The 18,095-nt window shown below is 34.0% G+C and overlaps 1 protein-coding gene across 2 annotated transcripts; it reads right to left on the bottom strand.

Annotated features, from left to right (window-relative positions):
- Positions 1–6,274: 6,274 nt before the first annotated feature.
- LOC132168526 (kinesin-like protein KIN-14E) lies at positions 6,275–15,323 on the bottom strand. Of its 2 annotated transcripts, XM_059579514.1 has the most exons (20): positions 15,247–15,323; positions 13,891–14,147; positions 13,258–13,585; positions 12,966–13,065; positions 12,699–12,880; positions 12,382–12,497; positions 12,084–12,186; positions 11,254–11,406; positions 11,005–11,151; positions 10,709–10,894; positions 10,081–10,185; positions 9,788–9,928; positions 9,502–9,696; positions 9,241–9,367; positions 8,903–9,105; positions 8,612–8,794; positions 8,259–8,354; positions 7,894–8,091; positions 7,367–7,638; positions 6,275–6,830 (listed from the first exon to the last, which is right to left on the bottom strand). In XM_059579514.1, the coding sequence occupies exons 2-20, from the start codon at positions 14,127–14,129 to the stop codon at positions 6,584–6,586; spliced, it is 3,321 nt and encodes a 1,106-aa protein (XP_059435497.1). In that variant the 5' UTR covers positions 14,130–14,147; positions 15,247–15,323; the 3' UTR covers positions 6,275–6,583. The 2 variants fall into 2 exon arrangements, with proteins under 2 accessions (XP_059435497.1, XP_059435498.1); XM_059579515.1 differs by lacking the exon at positions 9,502–9,696.
- Between the last annotated feature and the right edge of the window lie 2,772 nt (positions 15,324–18,095).

Here is an 18,095-nt window from a genome sequence, read left to right as displayed (position 1 = left end):
GAGATTCTTCATTATAATTTAATTTTAAAATTTAAACACATAATTTTTCATTATAAGTTAAAAAGACGTATAAAAATATATATTACCTCTTTAAATAAAAAAAAATTAAATATTTGTTCCTATAAAGTATATATGATTTAAAATGAATAATAAAAAAAAAAAAAAATTAGCAAGAATAATACATGAATTATAATATAGTTAATGCAATTAATGACATGTGGATTATATTGAAATATCATTAACGCAATTAATGGTACTAATTAATGACCTTTTTTTTAATAAAAAAAACCGGTTATATATATATATATTATGACTTTTTTTTTTTGAGAATCTTATACGTATTAATATACATATTAAATTGACTAAACGTATTAAAAAATAATAATACGATTTATATTATTTGTTTCCTTATATGATTCGGACATTAATAATACTTAATTTATTGAATAATTTATATATGAAAAACTCTTGAAATATAATTAACACAATTAATGACGCTAATCTTAAAGAACCGGTTTACTATTAAAAAATCGGTTCAAAAATTATGCTTTAAAAAGCCGGTTTAGCCTTAAAAAAAAAAAAAAAAAAAAAAAAAAAATTCATGCCACATGTTACAATTCTAGACTACCTTTAAAGAGTGGTTCAACTTATATATATTTATATTTTATTTAAAAAAATAATGACAAGTAGGCTAGAAGTTTTTCTTTAAGAGTCAACGTGGATATGGCTTCCCTTTTATGGAGGTTAATTGTAATGGTTGGGCCTCGTTATTCAGTTTTTGAGGATTGTAAGATTGAGTCGTGAAATATGGGAGTTGAGGGCTCGTAAGAGTTTATTTCGCAAATCATCTCTAGATTGGGGAGTAAATTCCAAAATTTTGAAATGTCTTATCACTTGCTAGCACATCCTATTAGCCATTAGGCCTAATGTTAGTAAGTCACTTTTGTGTCATTCTAAAAATGATGTGATTTTTAAAATTACCATTGAACTCGTAATTTATCATTATTAAATTTTAATCAAATAATAATTTTAAAAGTTACCTCATTCATAGAGTGACACAAAAATAACTTATAAAATTACTCAATGTTTTTAGGTTTGATCTCGGGTTTTATTTATCCTTTGGGCCCATAATAGTGAAAAGAGGCATGTCATAATGGGCCGGATTTTCTTGTCAACCCAATTCCCAATAAATAGCATTATTCATGTTTGTTGTTTTATACAAAATAAAATGTGTCAATTTTCTTGAATAGAAAACCACAAGTGGCTTGTCCGCATTAGGCTCTACACTAGGGTTGAAATAGCGGTTGCGGTTAGTGGCTAAAACCGCTAACCGCTAACCGGGTAGTGGTTAATCGCTTTGAGTTAACCGCTTTTTTGGGCTTTTTCTTTGACCGATTTTGGACCGGTTTTGGGCTCACTTTAATCAATTTTTTTGCACATTTTGAACTTTTTTTTTGTCTAAATAACCCCATTGTATGATCAAAAGAAAAATAATGATCTAAATATTTCCAGGTCATATGAATATTTACAAAGGGAACAAAAAAAAAAAAAAAAAAAAAAAAAAAGCAAGCATGGATTTTTTTGTTTACCTATGCTGCAGTGGACAGTGGACACAGTTGAGAACGCATGGTTTCTCTAAATCCAAAAGAACCCCATTGTATGATCAAAATAAAAATAATGATCTAAATATTTCCAGGACAAAGGGAACAAAAAAAAAAAAAAAAAACAAGCATGATTTTTTTGTCTACCTGAGAACGCATGGTGTGAATATGCAGTGATGCTACATGTTTGCGTGAGAGGTGACAGGCAGAGCCGCAGATCATGTCTGCGTTAGAGGTAAGAGGCAGAGCCGCAGATGAGTTAGGAGGTTGAGTCTGTTTAGGGTTAGAAAAGAGAGGAATATATAGAAGTGCAAAACAACGTCGTTTTGCACTTCTATATAATAAAAAATAAAAAATAAAAAAATTGAGGTTAAGGGGAATTGAACTTGGGAAGTTTTGTTGGAAAACTGATGCATGTACCACTATGCTACAACAACATATTATAATTTTTTATATGAAATATATATATAATATAAATATATATTATATTTTTTTTAAAACAAGCGGTTAGCAGTTTTTCAAAACTCACTAACCGCTAACCGCAACCGCCTAGGCGATTAGCGGTTTTTACTAATTACTTTGAAAGCGGTTAGGCAATTAGGCGGTTAGCGGTTGCGGTTAGGCGGTTTTAAATTTCAGCCTTACTCTACACCACAAAAAAGGCCACAAAGACGATTATCATTTGAGCAATGGCTATAAAAACAAACATGTTGGATCAAACCTCCTAGTACATCTAATTTCTTCCATTTAAGGCAGTAATTAAACAAAAAGCAAAAAAGAAAATAAAAAAATGGGTTCATACAAGATTGCTTTTTCTCACCATTATCGTTTTGCTGGCATCCATGGAGGTTGGAGAAGCCAGGAGAAGGGAAGTGGACCAGATTTGCTACAATAACTGCTACGTCCTCGACTGCATTTTCTGTTTTGGCCCTTGAAAATATCACATCGTCACTGCAGAAAGAAAAAGATTATATATATATAGCTAATTTCCAATATATCTATTATTGAATTTCTACACACTACAAAACTTACTATATATATATATATATATATATATATAAGTAAATTAATAAAACTCAATGTATCTTTCTAATCTTTTGTATTGGCTTTTTATTATTGATTGACTCCTGAATTTATGCTACTGCGTTAGTGAAAATGAAAATATAAAAAATTGAAGTGACGTGTAGTGTTATGTGTTGGCACTTTAAGGCCCATTTGTTTTCTGAGTAAATTTTTTTTTTTTTTTAATTCTAAATTACTAATTACATGTCAAGTCGTGTCAAAACTTGTCAACTCTTACTTTGCATGTTGGGTTTGTTGTGATAGTTATGTATTTACAGTTTGCCTATCGTATAGATCGGTTTATAATTATTTACATTTTTCATATGATATTTTTTTCTTTCTATAAATCTGCAGCCTCCAAGAGTGGTACAAGAGCTCTCTAATAGCCATGTTTAGTCTCTAAACCTTGTGGTGGAGGTAATTGCTGAACCAAATCATATGATGTCTCTATTTTTTCCATCAATTCTTTTACTATCTTTAATTCGTGGGTTCTTGTTTTGTAGGAATTCGTTGAGCCCATTATTTTCTATTATTTATTCACTTATTTATTATTGTTGTTTTTAGCATTCTCTAATTAATGACTTGAGAGTGTTGAGGCTTTCAATCCGGTCAAGGCTGAATTTTTTAAATTCTCATTCCCCAAAATAGGTATAAGCTCTAATCATCATTTATTTTCCTAACCAAATCATATGACCTCTCTATTTTTTCCATCAATTCTTTTACTATTTTAAATTTGTGGGTTCTTGTTTTGCAGGAATTTGTTGGGCCCAATTGTTGAACGCGTGGCATTCAAATTTTGTTTTTTTTTTTTTTCTAAAAAAAAAATTTATCATTCTTATATTTTAATAATTGTTAATATATATATATATACACTGTATTTTTCTATGATTTCCATATTGTTTGGAGTCTTTTATTTTTATTTTGGGGGGCTACTCTTCAATTCATACTAGTTCTTTGAGTACATAATATTTCTCTAAGAAGTTACTCATTTCTGCTCATGAGTATTCGGAACTAACGCTCTTGAGTTTATAGGGGTCCCTAATGGGCTTAGTCGCTCTTGCAGTGGGTTGGTTGTTTTTACACATTGGCAGAACCACCCAAAAATTTTAGTCATGTCCTACAATTTTGAAAATAATTTTTTTTAAGAGTTAATCAATTGTATACACTTTGTCCAATGTTTACATGTACACGTTTCAGTTTGCCAATTTTTTGTTTTGTTGGGAAAACTTGCTTGCTTGTTCCAATTTTCTTGTTTGATAATATATGAAATATAAGTTTCTTAGGATTAAGTCTTGATATGGAAGTCTATAGATGGCTTGGTTTTGCGGGTAGCAATTTTTTGTAACTTTTGAGATCTTATTCTCTAAATTCTACTCCAAAAAACAGGTATGAGCTTTATAATCTACATTTCTCCAAGAATTTTATACTATTTTAAATATGCTAGTCTCCGACTCTCCGCGTTAAGAATCCATTGTATGATCCAACTATTAATATTAATGTGTATACTGTTTGCCTATCATATAGATGTTTATTTACAATTTTCATATGATTTGTTTTTCTATAAATCTGCAGCCTCCAAGAGTGGTTCAGGTTTTTCAAGAGTAGGTTTGTCGTGTTTTTGGTGAGATTCCATTTGTATTGCAGGAGCACTTCTTCGTTAGCCTTATTTAGTCCTCAAACCCTGTGCTGGAGGTAATTGCTAAAACAAATGAAGATCATATTACCTCTATTTTCTTCCTGGATTCTTTTACTATTTTTAATTTGTGGGATTTTGTTTTGCAGGAATTCGTTGTGGGGCCGATTCTTTAAAGCATGGCATTTTTATTTAGTTTATATATATATATATATATATATATATATATGTCATGTCTGGGTATTCCTTGTTCTTAAGTTTGATTTGCGCTCTTTTGCAATTTCTTTTGTAGCTCTACTCAAATTTCCTTAAGAAGTGTGTTGTACTTTTAAGTACGAAGCCGTGTGAAGGTATGTTATTTCATAATTTTCCTGTTGTGTTGTTGTTGTTTTTTTTTTTTTTCTAAGCTGTTATGTTTTTTCTTTTCTTTTTTTTGAAGCATCTAAGCTGTTATGTTGTTATTTGATTCTTTATAACTTTTTTCTTTCCATATAAAATCTCTCTCTCTCTCTCTATGTGATGAGGAAAGGTTCGTTATTTTTCGCATATGTTGCGTTTTTTTTTTGTTCTTCATATTTTTTTTCTTTTTTCCATTATTGTTTTTCCCCTTTTTCACCTTCTTAATTATTTTGTTTATGCCATTTTTGGTTTGTTTTACAAAAACGTTTGTCTTATTTCAATTTTTCTAAATCAATTTTTGTACCTTTATTTCATTAATTTTTTTTCCCTTTCTTGGTGAGAAAATGGTGTTTTATTAATTTTGTCCCTATTTTTTTTTTTTTTTTTTTAAATCTTCCTTTGTTACGTTGTCCTCTATTTTTTGTAATTTTAATTTTCTCTTTATTTTCTTACTTAACATAATTTAGGAATTATGATTTTTACTTAATATTTGTATGCAGCTGACAGACTCAAACAACAGGCTAGTAAGGCTATCTGGGAAGTTGAATGGCAAAAGTTGCATGAACTTTTAGATCAATATCTTCTCGTTCTTGTGCAAGCAGGGGTATCATTTCCTTTGATTCTTTTAATTTATAGTTTCATTACCAAGTAATTGTATGCATTAGCCTTTAGCCACATACAATGCGTATATTCATTGGCATTAAATTTTTTGTTTCATTAACATATATTTCAAGGAACAACATGAATTATGAAGCATAACAGTTTATAATTATTTTTCAATTCATTACCAACTTTGAATTTCAATTGAACTCTAAAACCTTCTAAAAGTTTAACATACACAAGTAGTGTGCACACCCATGCACGGATAGATACATATGTATATATTGTATATGCATATTAAGTTCAAGAATATATTGTTCCTGAAAAATCACCAAAAGTAAAATTTTTGTTTATCAAATTGGACCATTTGTTTTCCAAAAGGTTCATTTTGGTCTTTTTTCCTTTCACCATCTATAGGAGTGACAAAGGGATTGTAGACATTATTGCCCGGCACAATATTGGAGAAAGGGATTGTGTTGTAATTTCATTGGATCATATTTGTTGAGACCGTAGGAAATTGGCAGAGCTAAAGTCCAAAAAAGCATTCTTTGTATGCCAACAAGCACCAATTTCCTGTGCAATTACGAAATTGACAACCTCCCAGTAACAGGAACATGGTATTTTTTTAAGTACATCAAACAAATACCAAATACAAGCCAAAACGACTTCCTAGGGATTACAATAAAATACAACAAAAAAGGGCTGAACAACGAACAGTACAGGGAGGAAATGCATCGCATGATATCCATTAGAAATTATGTTGTAATTTAAAATGTAAAAACGTAAGTTGAGTCTAATTATTGTACAAATAGGCTTAAATTTTGCATAATTGCATAAACGTGTATATATATATATATATATATTGCCAATATAAGCACTCATAATGAGATGTTAGAAGATATTTCTAAATCTCTCACAAAATTAAAATAATTTAATTTGGCACTCACACGTGATCATTCCTATTATATGTGCAATAAAGTTCCTATCAATTGACTCATTTTCACCAACTAGATTTAGGATATAGAAAGCAAAATATACACACCATTCGGCTATACAACTTAATCCTGCTAAACTAATTACAGCACCTCTTGCCAATGCCCTAGCTCACGTGTCCCAAAGCCCTGCTCACATGTCCCAAAAGCCCTGACTAAACAACTTCATCATGCTAAACTAATTACAGCACCTCTTGCCAATGCCCTAGCTCACATGTCCCAAAAGCCGTGACTAACAACTTCTCAAGCACTTTTCATATGTAGGAAAGTTTTAAGCAACTCGCATAATAGAAACATTACATGAAATGACGGCCACCTGTCGTACCTGTCCTACATCTCTTGCTGGACGTTCTTGGTGTTTGAAGGTCATCTTTCCTATCTCTTGCTGGACGTTCTTCTTGAATTTCTTCGAACTCCTCATCATCCCCTTTCCTACCAGCTTGCCCCTTCCAATAAGCAACCGACCTTTTCAATTGGACTACCTCTTTGGATGAAATATTTTTGCTTGGATCATTCACAATTGATCGAACTCTAGATGCATACCTGGATTAGCATAGAGGCAAAGCATTGTTAGAACAAACACTTATATACTATAAATTTAAAAGGAAAGAACAATAGCTAAGCAAGGCAGTGTCAAAGGCTGCAAGATGTCAAATTTCTAATTGATCTAAAAGTAATCCATAGCGGAAAAAAAAAAAAAAAAAAAAAAAAAAAAAAAAAAAAAAAAAAAAAGTTATCCTACATTAATATGCCACTAGCAAAGTTGGAATTGAAAAGTATAAAGCTTAATAACTTAAAATCATGAAATTTTCTAAAATGATCAAGCAATAAACATAAATATCTATAATAATGACAGTTCACATTCTCAGGCCATATGTCCTGGTTTATATACTTGGATATGATCCCAAATGCGTTAAGGATGAGAAAGCATGAAGCAAACCTTTTGCAACAGTGTATTTCCTATTGTCACCCAACTTCAAGTATAACTAGTGAGGGAGAGGGAAGGATGATGCCCAGGCTTTCCAAGCTCACATCAAAAGAAAATAATAGACACAAAGTAATACAGACAGAAAACATACATTAGGGAATTGTGTGTCTCATCCAAGTTTGATTCAGCTGGTGATACATTTACGAACATGAGTGTTTTGGCATTACCACCAAGTGAATCACTCATTAACATTGTTAACTTGTGATTCCTATAAGGGATGTGTTGACCACCAGAAGTCAATGCACTAATAACATCCCCAAGCGCTGAAAGTGATTTATTGATGCTTTGAGCTTCCTTAAGTTGACTACCAAGAGAGCCTGATTTCTTCACTCTTTCTGAACCAGCAAGATCCACAAAACTTAACTGCATGTGAAATCATTTGATGGTCAAACACTAAAAAGATAAAAATAAAAAAGACAACTCAACAAGTAACCAAGACAAGGCTTCAATCTCACTGTCTACATCATCACACTTAAATTAATCCTTCATAACATTGAATGACAAAAGAATGACACAAAGTATATGCAAAACCATGTACATTCACCATAGTCAAAGTGCATAAAAGCTGATCTCATCATATATTCATAGATAAAATACTATAACTGATAATGACGATACCTTTCCTCTCACAACAGACCGAGTTTGAAGGTTGGTACTTTCAATAACAATTGAGAGTATTAGATGAGATCTTGAACTTTCTTCATTCATTTGAGTTCCGGATGTATGCCGTTGTTCAAATCCACTTTGAATAATGCTCAACAATTCCTCAAATGTTGAAATTGATACAACAGTCACATTTTCTACATGTATCATGCCCTAACATCACAAAATACCTTGCATATCAATAGCAGCTTCTTAAGGGGAATGATATCAATAAATTGGGTCAATCATAAATGATAACATTAACCATTTAATAGATTGAAACGAAAATAATATTTCTCATAGGAATGTAAATCACAAGGCCACTGGTTAACAACACTTACCTCTAAATCTTTCTTAATATCCAATCTTAAGCGTTGAGCATTTGTTGGTAAAAGAAGATCTATAAGTGTATCTTGGTATAACTCCACCATATATGCCTGCATTAATACAAAATAGATATCAATTCTAAGACAATATATACAAATCATACAGATGGCCAACTAATTAGAAATATTATCATGCAGATGAGGAACAGTAAGAGAGCTACAACTACAACTTGATTTTGGATGAGGGTTGTAACATTCAAACTCCTAAATAAATTGAATCATACAATTGATGCAAAAGTTTACTGAACAAATAATTTATAAATTTAAGCTGTAATAACACTTCAATATATGGCATTGGGAAAAATCACCTTCAATGAAAATGAGAACTTGTTGCCATCTCGTCTTGTAATTTTAAATAGTTCTGCTGTAGCTCGGGGAGTAAGTCCAGGATTGTTTTCAGATCCATATATTGTAAATGTCTTTCCAGAACCAGTTTGACCATAAGCAAATATGCACACATTATACCCATCTACAGCAGATTGCACCAAATGCTGCATTGTAATAACAAAAGTATATTAAAATTCGAATATAGATATATGAGAAAATTACAAGCTAAGATCCCCTAAGTTGATAATGTATTCAAACTCAATCAAACTTGCCCTTGTATTCTCAAACACGTCTTCTTGGGTAGCACTGCCATCAAATACATGATCGTATATATGCTGCTTGGCCTTATCATCTTTCCATGGATGTTCAACTGTAAACTCATCAGGACTTGTGAGTGCATCCCTTTCTTTTTCAGCAGTCTCTTTCTCATTAAGAGGTCTTAATCGACAAAAAACTCTGATCTTACCTTTCATATCTGAAATGTATCAAAGGGACAAATATTTTGCTCACGTCATTTATAAAGATTCTTCAAGACTAACAAAAATAAAGACCAACACATCTAATGCTATTGAAAATGCACTCCATTTTAAAGGTTTTAGAAAATGCCAACCTTCAATAGTATTAAAGTAACGCTTTCTTAAAACTTGTTCCTCCTTATAAAGCACTTCCAACTCAGCAAGTTGAGCCTCTTGCCTCTTCAAAATGGCAGCAGTTTGCTCATTTTTTGTATCGATGTCCTAAATGCAAGTAGAAAGTAATAAGCAAAATGTACTCCGTTGAAAATACATTCATATCAAGGCCTGAAATATTGTGATGCAATTAAAGTAGAAACTGAGACAAAGAATTAGGAATAAGATGAAAAGAATCAAACCGCTTTCATTTCTCTCAATGCCTCTAATTCCTCTAGATTATTTTGTAATGAAGCCAAATCAGAGTTCCTGACAGCAAGAGTTAACTCAACAACAGCCAACTCTTGTGTGACCCCTTCAAGCTTCTTTTCAAGTTCAAGTACTTGAAACTTTAAGGCTTTACGTTCTTGCTCAAATTTTTTCTCAAGAAAACCTATCTGCATTTCAATAATTACTATGTATATAAATTCATAACCCGTGAAAACAATAGAGGTTCCTAACACCAAATTCAAGTATAAACAGTAATACCTCATCAGCTTTCTTCTTTTCAAGTCCAGATATCATTTCTTCCAATGATATTTTTTCATTAACCAGCTTATTCATAGTATCTTCTGCTGCATGCAACTCCTCACTACGAAGTTTTAACTCGCCTTGGAGCTTTTGTAACAACTGTGTTGAACACCACCCATAATCCAAGATTTATTTGCCCATCACATAGAAACCCCACTATGTTGATAAAAGAGATTATCTTTTACACATGAATTAACTCTAACAGATACATCTATATTTGAAGCATGAAATTCATTTCCAACAAACTTTACCTGGGTATCAGCCCCAATCAAATCTTTTTTGGTATTCATCTCTATCATAAGATCCCCCAACTGGGCCAACCTTGCTTCCATGCTTTTTTTCTCCAGCAGTGCCACCTAATAGAACACCCAGGTTCCAGACCCAGGGTCAACTTGATGATATGAGTATTCAGTACATGTATCAGTCCATCAAGAGCAAAAGGGTCCAAGCAATCATGAAATATTTAGTCTTAGCTAACCTGAGGTTGTTTAAGAAAAAAAAAAAGCTTAGATGGTGCAGTTACCTATATATAAGCTGAATATAATTTGGGTGCTTCACATCTTCCAAGGAGAAAGCAGCATTTTATTTTACGATGGGTTACGTGGGTTATTTTTACATGGAATCAAAATCATACGAGTTAAGTTCAGCTGATGAGAGTCCGAATATCAAGTTGACGGAATGGGGACGGGTGAATTTAAGTGCGGTCGTCATGGGAGTCTGCACTATTTCAATAATATTCACATTAATTATAAAAAATAAATAAATAAATAAATAAAGGTTTGCCTATATAGCTCAATTGTCGGACCTTGGTGTTACTTTAGTTGAGCAAGTATAGATTTCAATAGTTTGGCAAGGTATGAATTTCATTTGAAGTCTTACTTCATTAACATTCCTTTGAGATTTTTTAGGAGCTTTAGGCAAGTCCTGAACACGTATCCTATGCACTTCCACGTTGGGAGGAAGATCTCCACTAATCGAACTGCTAGCAGAAGAGCGGGCTTTAGAGTAGCATCGCAACATGTCATCATCTATATGTGTCTGAAGAGCAACACATATTTCTTCCCCCTACAACAATGGAGAAATCACTACTAAGATATGAAACTACAAAATAGTTTAGAGGCCGAGAAATTCTAGTACTGGAATATTGGTGTATAAATAAGAGAGGTGATCAAAACCTGCTTGGTATCAAATTGAAATATATGAGGAACATTTGCAACTTTCATCTTAAAAGAAATAACAGTATTGCTCCTATCAAATTGCATTATGTCTCGTAACTCGGCAGAAAATAGATACTCCCTTGGAACTGGACAAAAAAAATGTACCTACGGGCCAATGAACAAAAAAAAAACGTAGAGTAAATGGAAGGCCACAATGCCAAAAACAATGTTGTAATCTGTGCATAAAATTTATAACTTAAGACTTACCCCCCTCGTATTAATGCCTAAAATTATTCGTCCTGGCAAAAGTCCAATAGGATCATCAATCTTGCGAACACTAAAAAACACTGAATTCCCATAGAGAAGTGTCCTCAATATCCGCAGAAATTGTTGTCTCGCATCGTCTTTTGTCAAATGTTCCTAGTAGACAGCAAATATAAAATTTTAAGTTAGGAATTGTTGCAATTAGTTGAACTTACAGTGATAGCATAAGTACATATTTTTTTTAAGTAGAGAGGTCTCAAAAAGCTAAAATAAAATAATAAGATCTTTTTTTTTGGATAATTAATGTGAATATTATTCAAAGAGCGCAGAGGGGCGCAACCCTAATGCAAAAATATATACAAGAGAAACCCATACAGAATATACAAAGAGCACATATTCAGGAACGCTTCTATAGTCGGGACAACAATATGGTGGTGAGCCAACGTCCACAAGTGTAGCATAGATATCATATTCTTCCTCATCCCATCCACCGAACACTCCTTATCCTCAAAAGTTCTAGCATTCCTCTCCCGCCAAATACACCAGGTGATGCACAAAAGAACCATCCTCCAAATGACGTTAGAGATATCCCTACCCCCCACCCGATTCCAACAAGCAAGCAAGTTGAGGAAACTTTGTGGCATGACTAATAACACAATTACAAGGAGTTATTATTTAAAATAAAATAATAAGATCTTATACGAATGAGTTGAAATATCTTGCAAATACTTCATAGTAAAATTACAAGGAAACTTACGCGAAGAATGCCAACTGGACTAATAACACAATTTCCCTTTGGAGCAAGTTACTCATTTAAAAATTGTAATTCTTACCATAGAACGGTAACGAGAAAGAATATCCAATTCCCATTCCCGCTTTGCTAGGTTTATAGCATTTTGTCTCGGAAGGAATCGTTCCAAAAGTGAATTCCAGTCGCTGAAAACATTTACTCAACAAATTCAAAATTATTATAGTACAAAACAACTGGTTATGGAAATTGATAAGTAAAAAGAACTCCCCTGTGTTTCTAATCACTATGAATACGAAAGCAAGTTAAACACCATAAAAGCATAAGCGACAAAGAAAGGAAAGAGCAATAAAATGGAGTAAGACATAGTAACAAAAACTCACGTGCATGATTCAGGGTTATCAACAAATCCAATCTCAACCAAGATCTGCAGTGCAGACAGCTGCGCAGCATCATCCCTTCCAACAGGATAATTGCCCGATATATAATCATGTTGCAACTGTAACAAAATAATTATATATCAACAATCTAAAAAAGTAACAATGAAAACCGTTTAGTTAGGACATCAAAGATACATCTCTCATTGATGAAAGCAACATTTTCTACTTAAAGACGAGAAGGCACTTTCATAATGTTGACCAGGCAGTACTGTAAACTTCAAAATGAGCATCACTAGTCATTGAAATAAGAAATTACATACTTGAACATAGGACAACTGCACAAACATTGGATCTGTCACAGCTTCATCTGATTCACGAAATAGCTTTTTTTTAAATGTCAAGTTGCAATGCAAATTTTCTGCTTCAGTTTGATCCTTTGCTGCCTTGAATTCCGCTAGCAGATCGCCAACGTATTTGTTATCATCTAGCGCAATATACTCCTCTGCATGACAACAAAGTCCAGAAGAGATGACTATTTCTGTAAATCTGACTCATAGAAACAATCAAGAAGTAAATAGAATCGATACCATTCCCAGGATCAGGTGATTTAGAGCCCGTAACAACTTTACGGCATTCAAACAGACTAAAGCTAGAGTATGCTGACAGTTTAATTATCCATGCAAGCTCCTGAAATGGATATAAATGAATTTAATTGATGTGAAGTGCTTTAAAACTCAATAAAGAACAAAAAGGTGCATACAAACGACTTAAAAATAAGCCTATCTTGAAAGAGTATAAAAGTACCTCAACAAAAAAGCACATACACAGATAGATACAAACATTCAGATGGACCTAACAATAAAGAAGGCTTAAAAGTACCTCAACAGCATCAGCCACAGTGGTTGCCATGTCATACGTGATTTCTTTAAAAGTTTCATCCAAGAAAAATACTATAGTTGTAAGTTTTCGACCAGTTAAAAGAGCCTCAATCTCCTCTTGAGCTGGTATTGTATGCCTGGGACCAGCCTTAACAGCATGCTTCAAAGCACTTAATGTTTTTAATGCAAGCACTTGAACCTCGGAATCCATACCCACACCATGGGCCACAATATGAACATACTCTGATAGATATCCACCAATGTCCTTACTAGGAGGCATGGAATAAGCACACAAATACATCAACTCCCATGCTTTGAGCAAGTATTGCCTGTAATAGCAAAATCAAGTGTGATAAACAGAATCAAGCATAGAAATGATAGTAGTTCTAATTGGAAAGGTTGGCCATGTATTTGGAGGCAGAATCAATCATTCATAGAAATGATAGTGGTTGTAATTGGAAAGGTTGGCCAGCGTATTTGGAGGCATCGCTTCATAAAAGGCTCAACAAAGGAGATCTTGTAACAATTACGAATTTCAAGGAGTGGGGCATTTTGTTCGTTACCATCCCAACACTATAATTACAGGCCCCAAATTTATTAATCATAAAAACTGAGTATCAAATTAGAGGCATACCTATCAGGATTACATCTTGTTTGTTTTAAAATCTGCACAAAAAGTTCATCTCGGAGCTCTGAACTTTTCAGAGTATGCTTGTATAATTTTCCAACAAGCTCAATCCGTTCATCTAAATTTGCTGAAGTAACTCGATCAGATGAATCAACTCCCATGTACTTCAAAATTATCTGGAACAGTTTTGTTGCATCGGCACCCTCCATTGTTAGCAGCAGTACATTTCCAGCAACATCTGCCATTCGAACAGTAACCCCACCCTATGAAAGAACACCAAGAAAACGTTTAGGCCTAAGGATCGCTATAAACAAACCCATTTCATAGTCAGGTTCTCTGACATAGAAGTATGTACTTCAATAAAATTGACTTCTCCTTTACAATATTAATATGATTTCACTTTCCAATATTAATATGATTTCCTTTTTCCTGGCATGCATGCCTTGTGTATTATAGCAGTATACATACTACATATAACAGAGTCTAAATATACAGTTGGATGGGTTTCTTCTCTAATTCTGTGAAGTTGTTTCCCGCACTTGTTGTCTCAATTCTTGTCTAACAGAAATAGAACAATAAATTGTGAACCCAAATTTATGGTACTAAAAATGCATTCTGGATACTAAAAACCCAATTTGTTGTATCGGACCCTTTGTGGTCAGAAAAATTGTAAAATAAGTTCCCAGAATGCCTTTTTCAATTTACTTTTTCAGAAGCACAAATTACATTTTAAAAGACCCAAACACAAGCCAGAGCAAGCAAAAACAGAGGTGACAACAACAACAAATTGAAAACTAACCATGAGTACAAACCAAAAGAATCACCTATTCAAGTCAAACAGAACACAGAAAGGCAGAATTTCTCAATAACCTAATCCGAACACATAAAGAAGGCCGATAATACTTTAACCATGCATCACCTATGATTATGATAAGAGACATTTAAAACCAAATTTATGTCCTAAAAATTCAATTTGGCTGAGCAATACATATTTCAATTTCAAAAGCAAGCAAAACAAAAGAACGCGCAAGATATATATATATACACATTTCACCTAAAAAGTAAATTTCTAACAACGACATATAGCTGATTCACTATATCAATTTTATCCTAACTTTATGATATATAGATAGATATTGTTCAAATCTGCTCTTTAATACGTCAAATTATGATTTCCCTGATTTCTCTAACGCAGACACTCGTATATATAGAGAGGGAGAGATAGATTAGCAGAAAAATCAAAATCAAATAGAGGAGAGAAAAGGTAAGGGTTTTCCGCGTGTATATAAGCAAACACACAATCACATACGATTGCGAAAATTAGAGCGAATTGGAGAGGAAATGAAAAATAAATTGAAGCACCTGAAGAATTCGCGGAGCTAGAGCTTTTTTGATTTTTTAGGGTTTCAGAGATTGGGAGCAATAAAGAGTTTTTTTTTGTCCCCCGATGTATTATCGTGGTGTGGTGTGGGGCTGATATTTTTTGTTATGTTTTTTGGAGCGTAACATGGCTGAGGTGGCGAATTTTTAGTGGAGGAGGTAGCACTTTGATGAGGCCGATCAAAAACGGTCCATGACGTCGGGCCTGATAGTCTTGTGTTGTGTGGGCTTAAGCTTATATTTTTCAAGAAAAGCATAGGAGGTGTCAAGTTTTTAGTCGACTAGCAAAAGCTAGCGGGCTATTAGTATGTAATCATGACAAATTCATGTATAAAAGAGATATTTAATGCTTAATGGGTCTTGGTCTTGATCAATATTATGGAGTGGGTAGGAAAATAAGCAAATGCTAAAGGTCAACTTTTTTGTCCAACAAAAGTTCAACTTTTTAAATTGTATTCATGAAGAAAAAAAAATGTTTATTTTTATTTGTATTATTGTTTTCAAATGTTGAGAAATATATGGGCTTCTATTGAAGCTTTGATAATTATAATGCAGTTTTTCTTCTTGCTATTTTTTTTTTCTTTATACTTCATTTCATTTTATTTTCCTGACAAGTGTTAATTTAAGTAATTTAAGTGTGAAATATATGTTTAAGTTAGTGAAACGTTGTATTTAGGGACTCTTATCGTGTTTATACATCTTCTTCAAGCATACCATTAAACATGTGTTTAGGAGAGTAAAACGTTAATACATGATGTTGAATATGAGAAGCATACCAAGAAGATGACAGCAACAACGGATTAGAACACTGCCGGTTCTAGGGAAATACAAAGTAAATCTATACTTTGTTGGTTGGTTTAATTGTTCAGCATTTTTTTTTCATCATTTGTTGGTTTAATTGTTCAACAGTGTACTCTGTTAGAAATAATCATTACTAAATTTTCTTTTCGTTTATTTATTCATAGGTGCAAATATTCCTTATTTATTTTTTATTTTATTTTATTTTTTCTAATTAAAAGGATGGGAAGGGGCGACCAGTGTAGTTTCCCCCTTGGACGTGACCATCGGGGTTTCTACCCACTGTGGAATGTCCGGTTTGAGCCATAGCTACTGCCTGGGAAGGCGAGCCCGTCACTACAACCCCACCAAAGTGTGAGTCTGTAGAGCCCCTTCATAGTAGCATCTAGTTCACGCATCTACTACCGCAAGCGGATTCGAACACACGACCACTAGGATGAAATGAGTTCTTCTACCAACTCAACTACCACCTTGGTGGTAAATATTCCTTATTTATTGTTTGTAAGTAAATGCACGTTATTGGTTTGCCTTCGTTTGTAAACAATTTGTAATATGACATAAATAAGCCATTTAGAATTACTTAATTTAAATTAATTGTAATTAAAAATTTAATAATAATTTAATTAATTCAAATTGACTTCAACCGAAAGTTTAGGCCTTGTTTGGATGGGCCAATATTCATTTTTGTTTTAATATTTTAGGAAACCCATGCAGATGTGGTGTTTGGCCCGTTCGTCACAAAACCCAACCGGAATTTCATTCCGAAATGTGATCCAAGTAGAAATTCCTAAACTGGCCCAGTTCGCACACTCGAACCCCAAGCACGATAGGCCCTGATTTTAAGGCCAGTGTTCTACAGTATTTGGGGCTCAGATTCGCTGGGTAATTACTGCCCACCCACTAACCCCCACCCACCAAGTCACCAACCCACTGCAGTAGATTTACTACTTGACGTGAAGATCGCAACGTCAATTGAAGTCAGGCGGCTCTGCAGCAATGAATTGTGTTGGTCTGTACCCAGTGTCACGCTCAACTCGGCTTGGGAAACGAGATGCATTCAAAACAAAGAAGGTGCTTTAATCCTAACCGTCAATCTTGGTATTCGGTAATAGCAAGTATGACATGTGGCAGCTCCCTGTAATTCCATTCCATGCAGCGACGCATGGAATCATACGCCAATGCTGTCTTGGGTTAATAAGAAGGAAAAAAATCAAAAAAGGAGATTTGCAACGGCATACAACGCACGTTCTCCATGCGTTGGTTGCCGCAAAAGCTGACGAATGAGAGGAAAAGCGAAAGTGAAGTGGGGGAATTCCAACATTAGCTGAACATCATCCGATTTCTTCCAAAACTCATCAGACCGTCCGTTTTCAGAGTCAGACAATTTCAGGATGGACTCGCACTCATGGTAAAGGGATGAAGTTGTTGACCATGGAGTTGTTGGATGGACGCCACCTCACCCATCATGTAATCTGTACATAATGAACATCTTTGATCTATCCACGCAGACTTTTGTCGTGCACCTACACCACACCAAATCAAACCCATTACGTGAATTGCGAACCGCGTATGTCTGGTGGCATCTAGATTTGTGCATACTCATCAGTCCGTCCATTGTTTTTGAACAAACGTGGATCGTCCATACAAGATATGTGGGCACAACGTGCCGCTTCCATCGTCGTTGATTTGGTATGGTATGAATGTATGATATCATATTGGCTTATGTTGCCTAGGACGATACCTGCAATGCATTTTCTCAATGGGCAATTACACCCGTCTTCTCCATCACGAAGCCCAGCGTCCTCTGTAGTCTGTATGCCCTCAACTCCTTCCACCCTGAGCCGCGCGCTAATGGAGTCTTCATCAATACCTGGTACACTTCCCCTGGAGCTGAGCTGATATGTGAATAGTAACCACCCCTTAATATAATCTTCCTCCACAAAGACATGCAGAAGCACATCTTCATAGACCTTTCTTCAGAGGGGTCTGTGGAATCCTGTGATAGTTTCTCCATTACAACTATTCCGCAATCA

Source organism: Corylus avellana, chromosome ca2 (genome assembly GCF_901000735.1).
Source record: "Corylus avellana chromosome ca2, CavTom2PMs-1.0".
Lineage (NCBI taxonomy): Eukaryota > Viridiplantae > Streptophyta > Magnoliopsida > Fagales > Betulaceae > Corylus > Corylus avellana.
This window is presented reverse-complemented; position numbering and strand designations above follow the sequence as displayed.

Coding starts and splice junctions, on each gene's coding strand:
- LOC132168526 (XM_059579514.1), bottom strand. CDS start 14,129: ATGGCAGATGTTGCTGGAAATGTACTGCTGCTAACAATGGAGGGTGCC. Junction 12,498..12,698: donor TGCAGTTGTCCTATGTTCAA/GTATGTAATTTC, acceptor ATTTTGTTACAG/TTGCAACATGATTATATATC. Junction 10,895..11,004: donor TTCAATTTGATACCAAGCAG/GTTTTGATCACC, acceptor CCATTGTTGTAG/GGGGAAGAAATATGTGTTGC.